At 27.9% G+C, this 19,375-nt stretch overlaps 1 protein-coding gene across 3 annotated transcripts in view; it reads right to left on the bottom strand.

Moving 5' to 3' along the window:
• LOC107439336 (adaptor protein complex 1/2, beta subunit) overlaps window positions 1–19,375 on the bottom strand; it is a 43,324-nt gene that overhangs the window by 18,326 nt on the left and 5,623 nt on the right. For all 3 annotated transcript variants that reach the window (XM_016051896.3, XM_016051897.4, XM_016051898.4), the window contains exons 4-11: window positions 17,041–17,176; window positions 13,374–13,619; window positions 11,580–11,773; window positions 6,562–6,628; window positions 5,972–6,126; window positions 5,017–5,157; window positions 2,959–3,124; window positions 2,783–2,871 (exon numbers count right to left, since the gene is read on the bottom strand). In XM_016051896.3, the coding sequence (XP_015907382.1) occupies window positions 2,783–2,871; window positions 2,959–3,124; window positions 5,017–5,157; window positions 5,972–6,126; window positions 6,562–6,628; window positions 11,580–11,773; window positions 13,374–13,619; window positions 17,041–17,176 (1,194 nt within the window). The remainder of the gene's footprint in view (window positions 1–2,782; window positions 2,872–2,958; window positions 3,125–5,016; window positions 5,158–5,971; window positions 6,127–6,561; window positions 6,629–11,579; window positions 11,774–13,373; window positions 13,620–17,040; window positions 17,177–19,375) is intronic.

Below are 19,375 nucleotides of genomic sequence, written 5' to 3'. Positions count from 1 at the left end.
GCATTGAGAACTTAGAAGCAAGCAAATAATAATACACATATTAAAATAGAGTGATTTCTGAAAATTACAATCAAAACCAAAAGGAATCTAATTAAAATAATTATTATTTTTCAATTTAAACAGTGTAAAAGCCTAAAATTAGTGTGGTAACTTACGTTACCGAAAAAGGAATGGCATAAATTTGCAATATACTTGAAGGCAAAATTCTGTTCTTATACAAAAGTTTCATGATTAAGATTATATGTATCATTTTTCTGACATGTTTAAATATTTCTTATGCCTAGATTTAAGATTTTATTTCAAAAGTTAAATTAAATATAATTTTTTAAGTGGGTAACTTACGTTACAGTAACTTACGTTACGAAATTCCCTTTGTATCAAACTTTTATCAAATAATGTACAAATGCAAATTAAGTTATTTAAACAGTATAGTGCAAGGGAGAAAAAGTGTACATGAAGTAAATTCAGATACTTTTGATTCACACATAACTGCAAACTTATTAAGTCCTCTGTTATTAACTAGTACAGGGGGCTCAATTCTTTTCACCATGCTTTCTTTCTGGTAGAATATTTCATCTCTTTTTTCTGGCCATTTACAATAGATTCCCACAGCAGCCATTACATTGACTTTAAATTCTTTCTCTGCAACAGACATTACCACACCAGGATATAACATGTCCTCCTATCTAACCATATATCAACCCCCAGCATTTATCTTGGATTCATCATTTTCTTTTTCAACATCTTTCACTAAAAAAAACTCTTCTGGTATGCCTTCTTGTACTCTTAAATGGTGGATCTGCTTAATGTTTTTAATCTGTGGAGATTTTGAGAATAGACTAGACACTCCACTCATCTGTTCTAGAGACTCGCACTCAGCTGTTTTTTCTAAACATAAAATAAATTTCTAAAGAATTTCGTAAGATGGAACATTATAAATTTTGCTGAAGGCTTCCTTAGTCAATCCGAACTTTTCATGATGCTTACAAACACAAACATTGCCTGGAAGTTTGCTACTAAGCAAGACATGCTTTGGACGGAGCTCAAAGAATTTAGTTTTTCCAATTTTGCATTCTGGATTTTCTTCCATAAACATTTGGTGCATTTCTCGAACTGAATGATGAAGATGCCGTGCTTGTACTTTCTTTTTGCTACCATTAGCATCTCTAATTATAACTACATCCTTAACTCCCGGTGCCTGTCGAAAGATTTCGTTCAACTTTGAAAACATATGAATGCCAACACCCAAATTAATAACTTAAAGCAAAGAGTTTCATTAAAATTAATATCTTAAGGCAGTGATAATTTATTTAAACTTTGGTATTGTAACTGGATACATCTTATTTAGTTTGTATGCCAATTTTCAAGAGGAATAAACTCATTTCACATTGGTAACTTACATTGCATGCATGTCAGTAACTTACGTTACACATATTGAATGGGGCACAAAACAATAAATAAGTAATATTTGAAAAGAAAACTATTGCTGCTTATTCAGTGTTAGCCTCTAAGGAAGAAAAAATATTATTCTTACTTTTGTATCACTTGTTCTTTTTTACACACAAAAACTTTTTCTAGTTTTCGGTAACTTACGTTACATGCATTAATATTTAGCTGAAATTTATATAATTAAGTGAATTTAACAAGAAAAAATTATTTTAACACTGCACAATATTTCTATTAAGTGTAATAAACAATATTTATTCTTTGGAACATTTTGAAATTAAAATAATGTTAACTTACTGATTTTCAAAAACTAACCATGTTCTTCACCCAAATCAGAACAAGTAAATGCCAATGTTCAATGGGTTACCCACACTAAAAAACTAAATTCTCAGAAAAAATAATTATAAATTATCAAACTTCAAACCTTTCTGATTCAGAAAACATTCAAAATTATAACATTATTCTTATTTGAATTTTCCAATGATTTTCCCCTTTTTCATGGAATTGCCCATATACAGTATTAAATGAAAATGTTAACATTTTAAGAGTGAGCTAAAAGTAGAGCCACACAACCTTTCTCCAATTTGAAAATCTCTTTAAATGGTATTAAATAATTTTGGCATTTTAATCAATGCTTTTTCTGAAAAATCTATTACCAAAAATGTGGCTTTACATGTTCAGTTTTGAAATCGCTCTCACTTTCCTGACCTTTATTGTCATCCTTTACACTGTACAAAATCTCTTCATCTGCATGCAGAAATTCAATTCTCCCTTCTCTTAAAAAGATGGGGTGAGTTACATAATCTGCTATTCTTCAATTTTCATTTGTTTCAAGTAATTCCAAAAACTATTTCTCCCCCCCCCCCTCCAATTGCAATTTTCTTCAAAAATGACAAATTAAAAAGATTACTGACTGAAAAATACTTATAAAAAGAGAACGACTTTATTTTATAGAAAATAACTAGAATGTTATTAAAATTTCCAATTAAAAATTTTCTCGTAAATGAAAATTAACTGCACAGAGACTTGTCAATTATTTTTCAGGTATTTTTGGTTTGAATATGACTAAATATAGATAATTTTTACATTAAACAATGACTTTTGGACATAGATTTAGTAAAGAAATAATTACTAAAATAGACAGACTAAGATTTAACAAATTGCAAGCTCTTGAAGGGTACTAAAAACAAACTTAATTCCCAAAAAATTATACATGTAAACTAGGATAACACGATATAATTTAAGTTTCAGAAGAAAATGTATTAATAAAAGCAAAAAAATGCCAATTAAATGTAACTGAATTCTTAACACATTTAACAAAACAGTTTGAAATTACCTAGCTTCAGGTTCATCCAGAGTGTCTAAATTTTCACATAGAGTAGAAATAATGCTCTCATATTTATTTGGATATTTTCTAAAGATATCCTAAAATAAAAAATTTGTATTTTATAAGAAAGAGGATTATATAGCAATAAATATTTTGTTTTTATGAAAATTAATGATAAAACAAACCTTTATAACAACAATAGCCTCTTGCACAACGTAATTGACTTTAGTTTGAATTAGATCAAGCAATGTACTAACACAACGCTCAGCAGAAGGTTCTACTTTTATAGCACATCTACCTATAGCACGAACAGCTTTGCGAACAAAATCTACATCTACCTCAGTAGCATACCTAAATAAATTGCACAATAATTATTTCAAATTTTGTAAGGCCAATAGGTTAGTACAGTATGTTTTTGTATGAAATATTTCTTAGTACTTAAAGTCTAAAACTAAACTCAGCGGCGCGACAGCCCTAAAGGGCCAAGGCCTACTGTGCCCATCTCAGTTTTCTTGACCTTGGGCTCTAGGGCGCAGGATCAGATGTTCCGGTCAGGTGGTCAGCCGAACGCAGAACCCCCAGTGTTAAGTTCCCAAGCATGCTTGGTACTCATTCATCGACCCACTGAAGGGATGAAAGGCTGAGACAACCTTGCCTGGCCCGAGGATCGAACCAGAGACCTGTGGCACGACAGCGTGAAGCGCTACCGCTCAGCCACCGGGCGTCCATTAAAGTCTATAAAAGGAAATAGGAAACTAGTCATGCACTCTGTAACATTGTATTAAAATAATTCTGTAATGCAATAAAAAATATCAAATTTTTGATAAAAACAAAAAAAGATAGAAAAATTAATTTAAATTTAATGTTATGATTATAAAATTATCAATTTACACCTTATGTCAAAAACTTATTGCAATTTTGTGCATTCTGCAAAAATATCTTAATGCTTCTTAAACTCACACTTAAAAAAAAAAAAAAACAATTTGAGGAGAAGATGAATTAATACAGAAACATGATTCCAATTTTCTAAGAAGTCATTGTTAAAAATTGCTGAAAAATGTTCGATTTTAAATTTAAGCTACATTGATACATATTTACTAAGGTGAAGATATTAAATGTATCCTGTATCTGATAGTCAATTTAAATTTAGAAGAAATTTCAGTAAGTAGCAAGTAAAACAGTCTAAACAATCATGTAATTCCATAAACTTTAAAAAAAATTACAAAACTCTATTGATTAAAACAAAACCTTTGAAACAGAGAAACAGCTACAACTAGAAATGTTACTAAAATAAACAATAATGCTCAAAAACTAAGTTAAAAATGGTTTTAAAATCAACAGAGCCAACAATATAAATCAACCAGTCACCAGAGACAACAATTCAAATTAAATGCCAAAATCAACAAATTAACAATAACAATTATAATAAATTGATTTTTAAAAAAAAGATTGAGTTATAACTAAAAAATTGAAAAGTAATGTTTAATATGATTTTTCCCATATTTAAAAAAAAATTTCAAAAGTAACAAAACAATTGAAAGTTTTCATACATGCTTTTATATCTATGTGTACAAAAGAGAAAAATATGTAGATGATAGGGTATTGAGTTCCCTTATTTCTTTAGGAATGCATTTGTGTAATTGCAATTATTTTTTCTTTATCAGCACATGAAAGTATCATAGAAATGTGAGATACTATATTACTAATTCATATATTTATTGTGGATGTCTAACTGTATTTAAATGTATTAATGCAGAAAGGACATAAAAGGAGCAAATAATTTTTTTAACTTTGTGAATAGTGAGTAAATATTAATTAGATAAGTTATGCTTAAATATATATTATATTTCTTAGAATAATAAAAGAATTATTAACTTTAAAACCTTTAATAATCATTGGATACTTTTCCTCGGAAATCTGCCCTTCAAATCAAAATTTAACAAAAAATATAAAAATTCTGGAAAATTATCTTGAAATGGACAAAAGTAACTTTTCCTTACTGTAGTTGTTCCTAAAAGAGATAAGTTATTTTGAAAGTTAATTATCAAAGTTTAGAATTAAGGTGCCATTTGTTTATGTGCAATATATATGCAATCAATATATATTGCATGCTATAGAGTAGAGAATAAAAATCTATTTGAATGAATCCTGGGCATACCACTGCAATAAAATATAACACATATTTAAAGAATATGCAAAACAATACATATGCAAAATAAACAAAAATTTTAAAAATAACTTACTCTTTCAACTCAGCTAACACTTGTGCTATGTTTGCTTGAGATGCCAGCCTAATCATAATGTCTAACTTTTCTAATTTCACATAAATAGGATCATTGTACTTGACAAAAAACACTTTCATTTCATGCTTCAAGATATCAGGTCTAAGGTGAAAGGGAAAAAATACTTTTAATATTTGCAACCAAAAGTAAAACATGGCAACAAAAATACACTTAAAAATGAAAGTAATAAACTATAATTAAATGCAGAATTTAATTTAATGAATAATGCAGAATTAGTTATAAATAAAAATATGACATACTTTACACCCTGTAACTGAAATGTGATCCTCATGTCATATTTTTTACACCCCTTCGATCGTTGTATGATCATAGACTGTTTCTGCAATTTAACTGTAACATTAGGTCATAATCAAAGTAAAAAGGTTGCTCATCAAAGAAGCTTCTCTTATGGCAAGTCACAAGTGTTATATTCTTCCTCTCCCAATAAAAGAATTTGGCGAAGTTTTCTCAAGTATGGATCAGGGGGAATTTTAACTGACTTTCAAACTCGCATCTGCTCAAGTTTCAATTTTAAAGATATTGAGTGATTGCAATCATTTGAAATATTAAAGTCTTAAGTAATATTTTATAAAAGAATTAAATATTTATATATAAAATGTAAATTATCAACACTTCTAATTTTTAACGGAATTTTGATTTAGGATTATTTTAACTGAATTTGGATACAATGGTGACTGACAAATATAGTTGAAGCTAATTATATAGATTACAATAAAATATAAATAAAATTTCGCCCTCTCAAAAAAGATTTTAACTCTTTAAATTACAAAACTAGAAATAAAATTTTAAAAAAAACTTGTTATTCATAAAGTTTGCATCACACACAATTAAAATTTAACTATTATAAATTATCCTAATTATCAATACAAAATTAAAGATGAAAACAAAAAATTACCTTTTCTGAACGATTAGGTTAATATTTCTAAGCGCAACATACTGCACTTCAGGTTCGCTAGACAAAAGGGTTACCAACGGAGGGGCTAACTTTTTAGTTAGAGTAGTAACAAATTCTGAATCAGGACTCATCATTTCCATCAGTTTCATCAAAACCTACAAATAATTATAAATAATTAATAAAATTACAAAAATAGCAAGAATTAAAATTTTAACAGAAGAAAATGATTAAATAAAAATGAGCAAAATTGTAAAATAGGTAGCTATTAATAATGAAGAAAATTGAAATTTAAAAACAGACTGCGAAATCAGCATAGGAATGTCTTACATAGCTTCAGTTGAGATTTAATTCCCCATGTGCAAAAACTGAGTGATTATATCTTAATGGTTTAGAATCCACATAAACGCTTCTGGTTTCTGATTCCGAAAAGTTAATATATGGTAGGGCAATTTGCAACCACCAATCTAGATTATGGTGAAGAGTGCAAATGCACCAGCATCGTCTTTGGGTTATATCTTTGAACATATTTAAAATTATACGCTCAGAGTAAGAAATCGCAAAACAACACAAGTAAAAAAAAAAACATGTACCTTAACAGCCGACAAGACCACAGCGGCATTGGCATGTGCCAAGCGAGGAGTGACTCTCTCAGCAATGCTGAAAATAAAATAATGCAAATTTATAGTTTTAAGGAGACAAAAATAGGATAATCTTTGCAAAATGCATTTAGAACATTTAAAATGAAATTATTACAACAGAAATTTAATAAAAATGCTATATAAATAAAATCCTTTACTAATGCTTTGGAATACAATTTAAAGAAGAAATGTTTAATCGTTAAAAGGAAATTTGATTCAATGACATTGATATGATCATATCAAATTCCAATTGCTGTAAAATATTCTATTCTGTTGTTGTTGTTGTTTCTCATCCCCACTAGTCTAGCGGAGCTAGACCAGGTCCATGAGTCCATTCACCCTCAGGAAATCAAAAAATAAGACCGGGTCACGCAGAAAATCCTCCATTTCAAAATCCACACAGCTAAGGAGGTGGGCCGGGATGGCTGAACTGGAGAAACATTTGTTGCAGTAAGATAGACCTTTTGCTGCTGCTCATACCTCATGCACTTTATGTGACCACTGATGAATCTAGTGAACGCAGTCTGATTGCCCCTTTCACCTCTGAAGGTCAAAGCACAACCCGGATTAACCCCAGAGAGCCAGATATGTACTGGGGGAGTATTCCAGACTAGCTGAACACCTTTCTTTCTAATGGAGTGAATTTCCGAGGATGTGAGTGCCAAACTCTCCGGCAGAGGTTCATTTGTGCCAAGTTTTGCCAGCGAGTCAGCGATCTTATTCCCAATATTCTATTCTTGCATCACATATTTAGAAAATGTTATAAAAGCAAGTCTTTTATATTTTATTAATATTTCTTTTTATATGTTTTTTAATAACAGATTTTGCTCTATAATTGTAACAATTTTTTTTATTATTATTATTAGACAGAAAGGCAGTTTCATATGCATAATTAATGCAGGAACAGTGCTAAGCACTCGCCACCTCGTTAAAAGCAATAAAAATGTAAATTTGGCAGAAAAAAATTTGGGTTTTGGCGAATGATTTTTTCTACCAAAAAGAAAAACATATATTCCCATCAATCATAAAAAAAAGTCAAAGGGAATTTTTCTGAACAAATCCTGTATTTTTCATTCGATTAACAGTAATGTCAGCAAGATATGTTGCATAACTAATTAGAATTAAATTAAGTCCAAATAATGTAAGCAACAAGAGAGATTACGTAAGCATAAGACCAACTACCATAAAATACAGATTACCACAATCGATTGCTAGATCAAGCAATATCACAGGACAAAGTTTTTCCTATAGTTATTGCTAATAAAACAGATTAAGCGGTAGCAATATGCATAGTATCATCCATTTATTGTTGAAGAAAAAAAAAATTTCTGACAATAACATATACTATAATGTGACAATTACATAATGTTGCCAAGGTTTATTCTTATAGTACTGCTCTAGTCTAAGAAGTATAAGAGTATATCAAAAATTAACCCAAATCTATTCCAACTTCATTTCCTAAAAGACAATAAAACATCTGCATTTTTCATCCTCTGTCCCAGTTATTTCTCTTGTACTCCTCTCTACTGCGCAATGACTCTTGATTTGAATTAGCATTTTATAAAATCAAATTGATAGTAAATTTGTATTTTAATTTGTAATTTCTATGCAAATAAAAATCAATTTCTGCTTTTGGCTAAAAAATTTTAAATTTTTCTAATACTTTTGATATTTGGTTAATTTACTGGCTATCCACTTTGATGTCCTCAGCGAGGGCCCTGTTAATGTCAACTCTAAATTATAGAAGAATGGATCTTGATTTCTTTTGACTACAGCTTAGATACATATGTATTTTCCAATGAAAATCAAGTGCGTGAACAACAATTTTTACCAAAATTTAAATCTACACTCGGTTGCAAAGTAAGAAAAGATTATGGTGTAGGTAAGTATCATCTGCAATTTCGTATGGGTCAAATTTTATTTCATTATCAAATTATACAAATGTGCATTTAATGCAAAACAAAAGGTGTTAAAAGTAAAAGTTATTAAACAAGCATTAAATTTGTGTCATTATTTATACCATATGAGTTACAGAAAATGGGAAACTATTTTAAATTCAACTGTAAAAAAAGAGAGAGCAAAGATCAAACAAGCTGAGGTTAATGTTGAGAGGCATCTGATTGGAATAAAAACTACATATTTTTTCTGATTCATTTTAAATCATTTGCAAAGTGAATTTTTGCTATTTCTTAGCAAAAAGCCCTCAAAAATAAATGATTGTTCAGTTTTTTATTCAGGCACTGGTTTTTTTTTTAAAACAAGATACATTCTTTGTTATCAGTTTTAGAACTCATCTTTATTAAATATCAAAAGTTCATTATCAACTTGCACTTGATATTATTTACAATTTTCCACTTATTGTTTTGAATTTTTTTTTTTTTTTTTTTTTTTTTGTGTTAAGTTGCTTTTGTTTTAAGGAAAAAAAATCTATCATTAATTCCATATAGTGATAAATTCAACTTTATTTTTCTAGCTAGTAGCAAATTGGCCAAAATTTTGATTAATAATATTTAACAATTTAATATCTATATACACTTTAATGATTTAATATCTATTTGGCAATAAGATAATAAAATTTATTTGAAGCCGTCAAATAACTTAAAACTTGTATTGTGCCTCAGAGTTCCAGTCAAAATTTGAATGTTTTAGCATATCTGAAAAAGATCACAATATTTGTGTATGTAGATTATGTCCATAGACAAGACATTCCCAAATGTAACAAAAAGATAATTTTCTATAATTTAGACAAATTTAAAACTAAATTCTGAAAATTGATTAAAAATTTAAATACTTAAAAGTATAGATATACTTATTTGTAAAATCAATTTACTAAATGATACAAATTCTGTAATGTCTACAGACATGTTGAATTAAGTAAATGTTGAACTATAAATAACTTTTTGATCATTTTTTTTTCATAGAAAAAAATTCGAAAAAGTTTCAAAGTAAATATACTGAAACAAAGTATGCACTTTTCTATACAGCCTTTAACAAAATATCTCCTTGAGAAAAATGCATAATATAACAGTTTGTAATTATCTCAATATTATTGTTTTTTAACAATAATTATTATAATTTAAAGCAATAAGGAATTTTAAAGTGCTCATAATTTTATGAATTACTCTTGCTACTCTTTCTAAACCTTTTTTTTAAAAAAATAGATGTTTATAAAGTGATAATAAATTTATAAAACTCATCTGATTACAAGATTAATAACCATACATTATTAGCTTTGTTCACAAATAAGTCAAGATCTGATTTCAAATTTTATTTTTTACAAAAGTATATTTTCTTAATCATTCAAAAATAATGCTTTAATTTTTAAATACAGACCTCCAATTTTATAATTAAACAATTATTTTAAGTTTTATTTAAGATTTTAAATACGATAATAGAAGCAGGCAAAGAGAATCGCCTTTTGATGTAAAGAAATTGTAACCCTTTGGTGCAAGTGAGTCAATATATATCATCATCTAGTCTAGCCAATGTCCTTTTTATAAATCTTTTCTGACGCTCTAGTTACAAGTAAAAATATATTTTGGTATTTTTTAATTATGAAAACAGTCTACTTGTTACTAAAATATTTGTTACATTCTCGGAATAGAAGTCATTCGAAAGTATAAAATCCAAAAACAAAATTGAAATTTTTTTTCACTTTTACTTAAAAATTTATGAATAATTGATTTTATAAATTAAAGAAATTTCAATGATGAATTACTATTTCTCTTAGACTAGATAACTGCAAATTTGAAGATTGTTTGGAAAATTTTACCTTTAACGAAAAAAGGGGCAGCAGTGTTTGATATCTTAGTTCATAACCAAAAATTATTGAAATGCAAAATATATTTCTCACTTATTTTGGCCTAAATTACTACAAAATAATAAAAAATATGTTTAATGAAAACTTTGCATCAAAGGGTTAACACCCTGAACAACTTTAAATCTAATGATTGGACTTCGGCTTACAAAGACACAATCGTAATGGCTCAAGGACCAAACCTTAAATGTACCAATTAGAACAAACTATGTCTAAATTTATGAAACCAAACACAGAAACATACTTTTTTTGAAGAAACAAACCTTTTTGTTTGAAGGATTTGGATTGTTGACCCTCAAAATATGAGGATAGTCACAATCTAAAAATATGGCGTCATTAGTTTAGGCAGGAGAATAGTATTAAGTTTAAACAGTTTAATGTTTAATTCATTTTTCTGCGTATTCCATTATATCTTGAAAAATTTTCCAGAAAATCGAGAAAAAAATTTCACACGATTATAAGATTTGTTTATCCAATCATTAGATCAAAAGCTATTCTGAATTTTCATTTTCTTTTAGCACTGTACATCACAACTGTGAAAGAGCAAAGCATTGATTTAATATTCAATTCTAGTAAACAGGCTGTCACCACAATAGTTTTTTCCTAATTTGCAACAGAGTATAGCAATTATATCATTCTATTCCGTAATCATTAATTAAAAGCATAATAAGTTCTTTTTGAGTAAAACAAAAACATATCTTATAATTTGCAATCCTAAAAAACAGTAAATTAGTTGTAATAATAAAGATGACAAATATGCTTACATAAAATTTTTGTAAAATAATGACTAGACTATTAATAAAAAGGTAGGGCATAAATTTTTGCTGAAGCTTTATAATTTAGTAAATAATATCACAACTTTCACACTTCCTACTTAATATTCTCAACACAAATAAATTTGCAAAATAAATCAAATTCTATGGCATATAATTAAAGTATCTGAATTCAATTCGAGTACTTAATTACTTTCAGATATTTTCCTGATACTTAATTACTTTCAAGATGTAAAATTTCAGTTTTAATCACCACTACTAAATTTTGAGAATTCCTGCACTGAACAAAAAATAAATTTTAATTTTCTTATTTTAAGCTTAGGTGAAAATAAAAAAAAGTTATTAATGAAAATTAAACGTAAATATTAACAAAACTTTACCTTTGAGCTTCTCTTTCATCTTTAGGATCACAATTAGCAAGAGAATCCAAAATAAACACCTGCCCCCATTCAGTGCATTCATTCAGAGCAGTCAAGAGCTTGTTTATCGTTTGTGCATTCATATCAATCAAATGCTGTCCGCTACTGGATGCTTCATTTATTTCCGAAAGTGCTGCCACAGCATTAGCAACAACCTTTGCAAAAATATTTGACCATTAAACTTGATAAACAAATAAATGGGAAATTTTTTATATGGAATACAAAAATTGCTGGAATCTATTTCTGAAAAATAAAAACTAATTTAAATATGATCAATTGTCTTAGAAGTACTAATTAACTATAAATCCAAAGAAAATATAAGGTGCGATAATATTTTTGATCTGGTCACACCAAGGAAAAGTATATTTATCAAACATAAAAAATGCAAATATGTTTCAATTTCATTTTTATCAAAACTTTTTATTTTTAATAAAATGAACATAAAAAAAAATCTTCAAAATTTTAAGAAAATATATTTTTAAATTTTTTGTTAAAATTACATTATTCAAAAAATTATTACAGTTTTTCAACAAAAAGGTTTAATGATGTGTAAGGTACGGTTTAATTTTCTGACCAAAATAATCCTAACAAAAGCATTCTACATTAGATTAACATTTACAAGACAGCTAAACTCAATATACTTTAACTTATATAAGAACTCAGTAATTTTTAGGGTGAAAATTATTAAAAAATTATGTCTTCTTCAAACATACTTCTAAAACATTTATAATGCATCAAATATCTGGAAGAGTGATTTTGCATTCCTTTATTAAATTTTTTAAAGTTCAAATTTTTTAAGCTAAATAAGTGTCCTGACACAGAATACTTATTAACATTTTTGATTTGTGAAAATATGAGAATTTAAAGCCATAAATCTACAATATCAAGTAATTAAGAAGCTGATACATTGCTGAGGTTTTAATAACGAAGCTCAACAAATTGTCAAGCTTTATCAAGCACATAAGGTTAAGGATAAATACCAAAAGCAGTTGTGAAAATTTATATCGGTTTTAGAACTATTTGAAACTAATTTACAATATAAAATATTAATGCATTACTTGTGACTGAATAATTCCCTTTGTGTTTTTCTTTAAGAATTGTCTATTAGACTTATGAGTTAACAAAAATTAAAATAAATAAATAATAATATAGTTTGAAATAAATAAAATAAAGTTAAAGTTCTGAAAATAAAGTTCAAATTTACAAATACATCGTAATTTACTTGTGTAATTTAATAAAAACACTTTGTAATTAAACATGTAAATTTCATTTAAATTAACAACCAAGTAAAGTTAAATTAACAACATGGACAGTTTTGTGCCTAGGACCCCCACACTTCTAGATCATGCCCTGTGCATTACAACTCTTTTTGTCATAATTTTACTCAATCCAAAATAGGAAAAATAACTCATTGGTGCACAGAAATAATTTATCAAAAATTAAAATCAACCTGTAGCAATTTTCCACTTATACAACAAAAATAAATTTTTTTGAGTAAGCCAAAAATTAAAGTCAAAAAGATGTCATGGAATAGGTTTCAGTAGCATTTTCCTAAGAAAGTCAAGGTAAATTAATACAATTATACCAAAATTTAGTTTTGAAAAAATAAAAAATAGATTGTAACATTTTGGAACAGCAAACTTCTAATTTGTTAGAAATAAAACTTAAGGTAAAAATTTATATGCAAAAAATAGTAATTATATTTAAAATTATATTAATGCAATCAATGTTGGTTAGCTAAAAAAAATTGCTGACCATAGGATTGGAATCTGACAAAAGATCTCTGAGCTGATCCAAAAATCCTTGGTCTTCTACGAGTTGGGCATTGATGTCGTGAAGCTTAGCAACTGACACTGCAGCTGTTTTCCTCACATATGGATCTTCATCTTTCAAACACTTTCGGAGAGGTTCACAAAGATACTCAGTTATCTTGTCCACACGAATACATCCCATGGTGCGAACAGCCAAAGCACGGATTAGGGGGTTGGCATCTTCACAATCCTGAAAATAATTAAAAAGGCACATTAGATAAGAGAGCAGGGTTCAATGTTTAGGTGGAAACATTACTGTAAGGGAACTAGCAAAAACCTCTATTTAACCTTACTGAAACTTCATAAATACACAAAAGAATGTAAGATTCGAGAAAACTATGTAATATCACAAAAATCATGTTATTTTCAGCTCTCAATTACAAACTAGATATATTTTCCAATCTCCTAGGCCAGTACAACAAGCAAAACATGTGCTGATAGTTGCACAATTCTTAGCATACCACTAAAATAGTATAAGCGGAAGCCTATTCAGTGACTTTTATGAGTGTGCAATCAATTTAATTTTATAAACAGACTTACACAATTGTCACTCTAGAAAACTATTTTATTTAAAGCAGTATCCAAATAAAATTTAAGGCAAGCATAATCTGATCAATTTTGCTAGCAATTAAAAACTGTGCTGTGTGATTACTGGGTCTTACATTAATTATACATATTGATGTTGAAAAATCATAATAAATCAAATTTATTAAATCAAAAACAAAAGGATTAAGTATAAAATTTGCTACAGCATTAAAAAGTAAAATCTGCCATTAAATAAAGGAAAGTTGTTAGGAATGGAATTATTGAAGAAAATATGCAAGCATACAATACATATGCAAACATTTTCAGAGACATTAACAAAAATATTTAAGATAAGAACATTACATTGTTATAAATAAATAAAATCTTAGTAAAAGTTTACTTCGATTAGTAACTGGTGTTTCAATTTTCTTTGACAAATATGCAGGAACAAAAAATTAGCTCATCCCATAATTCTAGATCACTGATAAAAAAAAAAAGTGCTAATTTAAAAAACATTTTTCTATTTAAACTTTTCACACACATGCATGCAATGATGCTATAGAATGCTTAAAAAAAGTAACGGCAACTTTAAACTATTCACAGAATTTGATATTATCAGGGAAAATTTAGATTGAGTCTGCCTTCTTTCAAATATTCTCCCCAACATGGCAGTGTAATTCATTAACGAATAAAAATACCCTAAAACAAATTTTGACACGAATTATTGTACTGCAAAACAAATATAGAGATTAGAATAACTGAGAAATCAGAGCCTTTTATTATTTTTTAATTGTGTCCGTTTTCAATTATAAGGATTCACAATACACATTCACTAATAATGTAAGAAATGAATATAAAAAGTTGCTCTACCAAAGAATATATAGAGAAGTAAATATCGAAAGCTCTTTTTACCTAAAACACATTCTTACTAACTTAAGAATCACAAATGCTGTAAAAAAAAAGCATCCAATGTAAGAATAGGAGAAAAGAGTGACCTTATTACTGGCAACCAAAGATGTTTGTCATGCAAAAATAAACATTGCATATTTAATGTAATTTATGACTCAGAGTTCCATTAATTCTCTCCTCAAGCAATAAAAATTGTTAATTTATTTTTCTCAGTAATGTTAATATGCAAACAGAAATAAATTCTATTTTTTAAGATTCTCAGTCCTAAGGCTATTAAAAAAAAAAAAAAAAAAAAAAAAAAAAAAAGGCTCTATGAAAAGACAATGGCTTCTTTATACAAAAGCTAGGGTTTGACAATACCCCACAGCGGCGTACGCAGAATTTTTTCGAGGGGGGTGTTCATAATTTTCTGAAACTAAAAGAAATTCGAGTCTGTAATAAAGCACTATTATTTCCCTAATTTAGACAGCTAGACAATTTCGACTTTTTATTTAGACAACATTGTTTAGTTAAAGTTTGATTTGATTTTTTAAGTTTAGGAACATAATGTAATATCTTCTGAAAAAAATTCAATGGTAATTCAATTATGGGTGTGAAGTAACACTTTGAGGACCACTTTCACATTCATCAGATTTCGTTATGCTAGAAACGTTTTCTTCAACGGAAGTATCACATTTCTATACAACAGAAAAACTTACATTGGTACTAGATGCTGTCACATCACTAATTTCAGGTCGTGATTGTTTCTCAAAATAATTAAAAATTGTTAAACTCTTGCGTTTTGACACCCTAAAGATCCAAGAACAACAAATACACACACACACATATATATATATATATTGGCACAGAAATATCCGCTATGCTAGGATCTCAAAGCTTCGAGCTGGAATGAATAACTTCAACGAGCACAGTATCTCCAATGGTATTGTTGCTGATTTTTTCACTAGTCGAAATAGTGGCGACGACGGGTTCGGCGATTGAATGAACTTTTTGTTAAGACAAAACAAAACAGATTTAGCGACAAGCGGCAGAGATAACTCTTAGTCTGACTAACTAACTCCACTGTACTCCGTTCCCCCTTTTATATAATTTTTCACCGCATCTCCAAAATTCTCGAATTGTCTCTAAGACGACAGAACGTCTAGGATTCCAGAATCATTGCGTAAAGACCTCGCGAATGACAGCTAGTTTCGAAAACTATACTGACAGGACAGAAAGGAACCAGTCCGTAACAGTATCACGTGAATTTGGTTTCAAAAGTACAACCCTATTATAGTAAATGTTTTTTCAGTATTCTGAGAAATACCGTGAGAAAAAAAAAGTAGGCATAAGGCAAATAAAAATATATAGTCTTAAAAAATAATAGCACGCATAATTTCTACTAAAAATTTTATTTTTGCCATTTTATCTGAGCTCAAGGGGGGTGTTTAAACCCCTCACTTGCGTACGCCACTGATACCCCATGCCATACTATTGATTCCTCAACTCATCTTAGCGAAGTTTTCATAACACTAACTTTGCCACATAATTTTCTAATTAAAAAGAATGAGGATAAACACTGTTAGAGGGCCATTACCTTCCACACACATATTTCTCTCCTTTCTTAATTCAACAATTTAATAAAAAACAAAGATTTTTCTTTTTCAAAAATGATCATAATGTGTACTTTAGTATGAAGAATCTTTTTTTATGGCTGAATGTTTAAAACTGCTGATCAACATTAAGACAAAAAGAACATTGCTTTGAATATATTGCAACAGTCTCATCTTTCCTACTATTTTATGATTTGGATATCATACATGCATTTGTTAGCTTAATCAGTACGAAAATAAAGTATGGACAGTTGGATTTTCATCAAGCTTCAATCAAGGTTTGCTTTTTCAACAAAAATTGTTGTTTCCTACATGAATGATAATAATGTCTTAATGCTCTCTAAACTTTTTTTTTACTATGTGAGACCTGAGGTTCCCTACAAAAAGAAAAAGAAAGTTTGAAATTTATTAATTATAAAATAACGCCTCAAACCATTTAAATTTCAATTGGATAAAAAATAATTGAAAATGGAATATAAAAAATAACTGAAATAACTAAAAAGAACTATAATTTTATAGATAAATCAGAAAATGTTATACTTTTACATTGCCTACATATAGAGGGGAAAAAGTACAAAAGATTACCTTAACAAAAGTGTTCACTGCCATGATAGCCATATCTGGCTGGCTTTTTGCATAGTTCATCAAGTATAAGTAAACCAGCTTCTTCAATTCCAAGTTGTCAGTTTGCATACAGTTAACGACATCAGGAAAGAGAGCACTAAAAACAAATCATAAAAATTTAATTAGTACATTTCATCTTAAACATTACTAAAATAGTTGGTGAATGCCATATATTTTTCATATACTAAAGACTTACAGAAATTTCAGAATTTTTAGAAAATAACTATCAAAAGTTGAAGTTAAACTAATTTTGTTTTACAAATTAAATTTTGTTTCACATGTGCTGTATCAGGTATTCTTCAGTATGGTATTTAATCTTCAGTTACCTTTTATAAACTACTTCAGACTATTTTTTTCACCTCTGATAAGAGAAATACTATATTTTATTAAACTTTTAAAAAATAATTTTAATACTAAATAAGGGTTATTCTCTTAGTTTGTTATCTTTTGCATCCTTAAACAATATTTTTCATTAAAATATCTATTTTCATCATTTAATGGTATGTTTCGCTTAAAATACTCACAAGGAGTAGAAGAATATGCAGACACATTATGTATTTAAATTATATTTTTAAAAAGATAAAATATGGGTAAAATGTCATTACTGTCTGTATCCCCAAAACAAGTTTGAACATTTTAAGTAATTTACAATATTATGAAAGTGTTAGACAGAATTTCATACATATTCTGATATAATATGACTATCTACTTGAATATTTATAATCAATATTCTTAGAATAATTTGCATATTTTGTTCAATGCATCACTATATATGTGTCTACCACTTTTGCACAATTACTGTCCCAAGTACAAAAAGTGTCAATGAAACACTTTAGATGGCACTTGTTGAATATAATATAACTTCAAGGCTGCAAAAAGCACTCTTTTCAACAGAACAGTAAAATTTAATTGCAGTACCATTTCTTTTGGGGTCAATACCTTAATTTTACCTTAAAAAATCTGTCAGTGTCTTTATTGAATGTAATTGCTAGACTGTACTAAAAGAATACAAAAAATTTTAATTCTAAACTGACAAAACTTCTTTGAAAAAAACACGCTTAAAAGCAGCAGAAATTTCAAAAAAAGAAAGAATAAATATAGCAATAAAGGAAACGAAGGAAATAAAAATAAAAATATGACCACCGAAGCCAAGGTCTTCAGGGTGTACCGGCCCCGGTAGCCATAAAACAAAACCTTTTCTATTGAGAGAGAGGGCAAATGCCTAAATTAACTACCGCAGTACCCTGAAGGTTTTGTATAGAAGTCCAGGAAAAAAACATTAAATACATAGAACCAATTCAGAAAAAAAACTCAAACAAAATCATCAGAAAATAAAAACTCACATCAACCACTAGACTCAAATAATTACTAGACAGTTAATTTTTATCAAAGAAATTGCAGGCAAGAAAATTTCTCATTTAAACAAAATGTAATAACTCTTCTAAAATATGAATAGCTTAGTTAAAAAATTAACAGTTTTTCATCTATTTGAAAAAAATTGTTTAATACCGGAATCTCAACCAAAAATATAATTAATGGGAACAGTAATTACGAAAGGATCTATAATTACTTTACTATTTGAAAAACTTTTGATTTGTTTGATACATTTAGTTATGCTATTACAAATTTAGTTCATCTTCAGAATTTAAACAATATTAAAAACACTATTATTTGATAATAAGAACCTCATAAACATAAAAACACTAAATTTTAAAACTTAAGAACAAATTTATGACTGTTATTACATTTTTCAAGAAAAAGTTCAAATAACCTACAAACAAATGTCTAATATCAAAAGCATTCTGTTTTGTGTCCCAACTTAAGCTGGATTTATAAAATTAAAACATTATTTTTGTAAAGTAAAAATTGAATGTTGAAAAAAAAATTTCTCTTTAAAATTTTAACTGCAATTCTATTTATACTTTAAATTTTAAATAAAAATATGATAATTTAGAAAATTTGCATCATTGCTTTAAGTTTTAATTTCAACAACATTATCTGAATTTTGTAATTATTTTTTTTTTCATCAGTTTTTATTAAAAATTCAGAATTAAAAATATTTTGAGTTAAAAATTTTTAATTAAGTTTTTAATTTCAAGAATTTTACTTACTATTACTGAAAATTATATCTAATTATCTCAGCAGTCAACATGTTTTGTTTAATGCATAAAAAAACAATTNTATATATAATAACAGGGCTACATCCCTGTTATCATTGTTGTATTCAGCTTTAATAATGCAGTCATAAGCTATAATACATTCTAAAAAGGTTTATTTAAAGGTAGGCTGGCGGTTA

The sequence above is a fragment of the Parasteatoda tepidariorum genome, chromosome 7 (genome assembly GCF_043381705.1).
Source record: "Parasteatoda tepidariorum isolate YZ-2023 chromosome 7, CAS_Ptep_4.0, whole genome shotgun sequence".
Lineage (NCBI taxonomy): Eukaryota > Metazoa > Arthropoda > Arachnida > Araneae > Theridiidae > Parasteatoda > Parasteatoda tepidariorum.
Note: the sequence above shows the minus strand (reverse complement) of the source record. Positions and strands in the feature narration are given on the sequence as shown.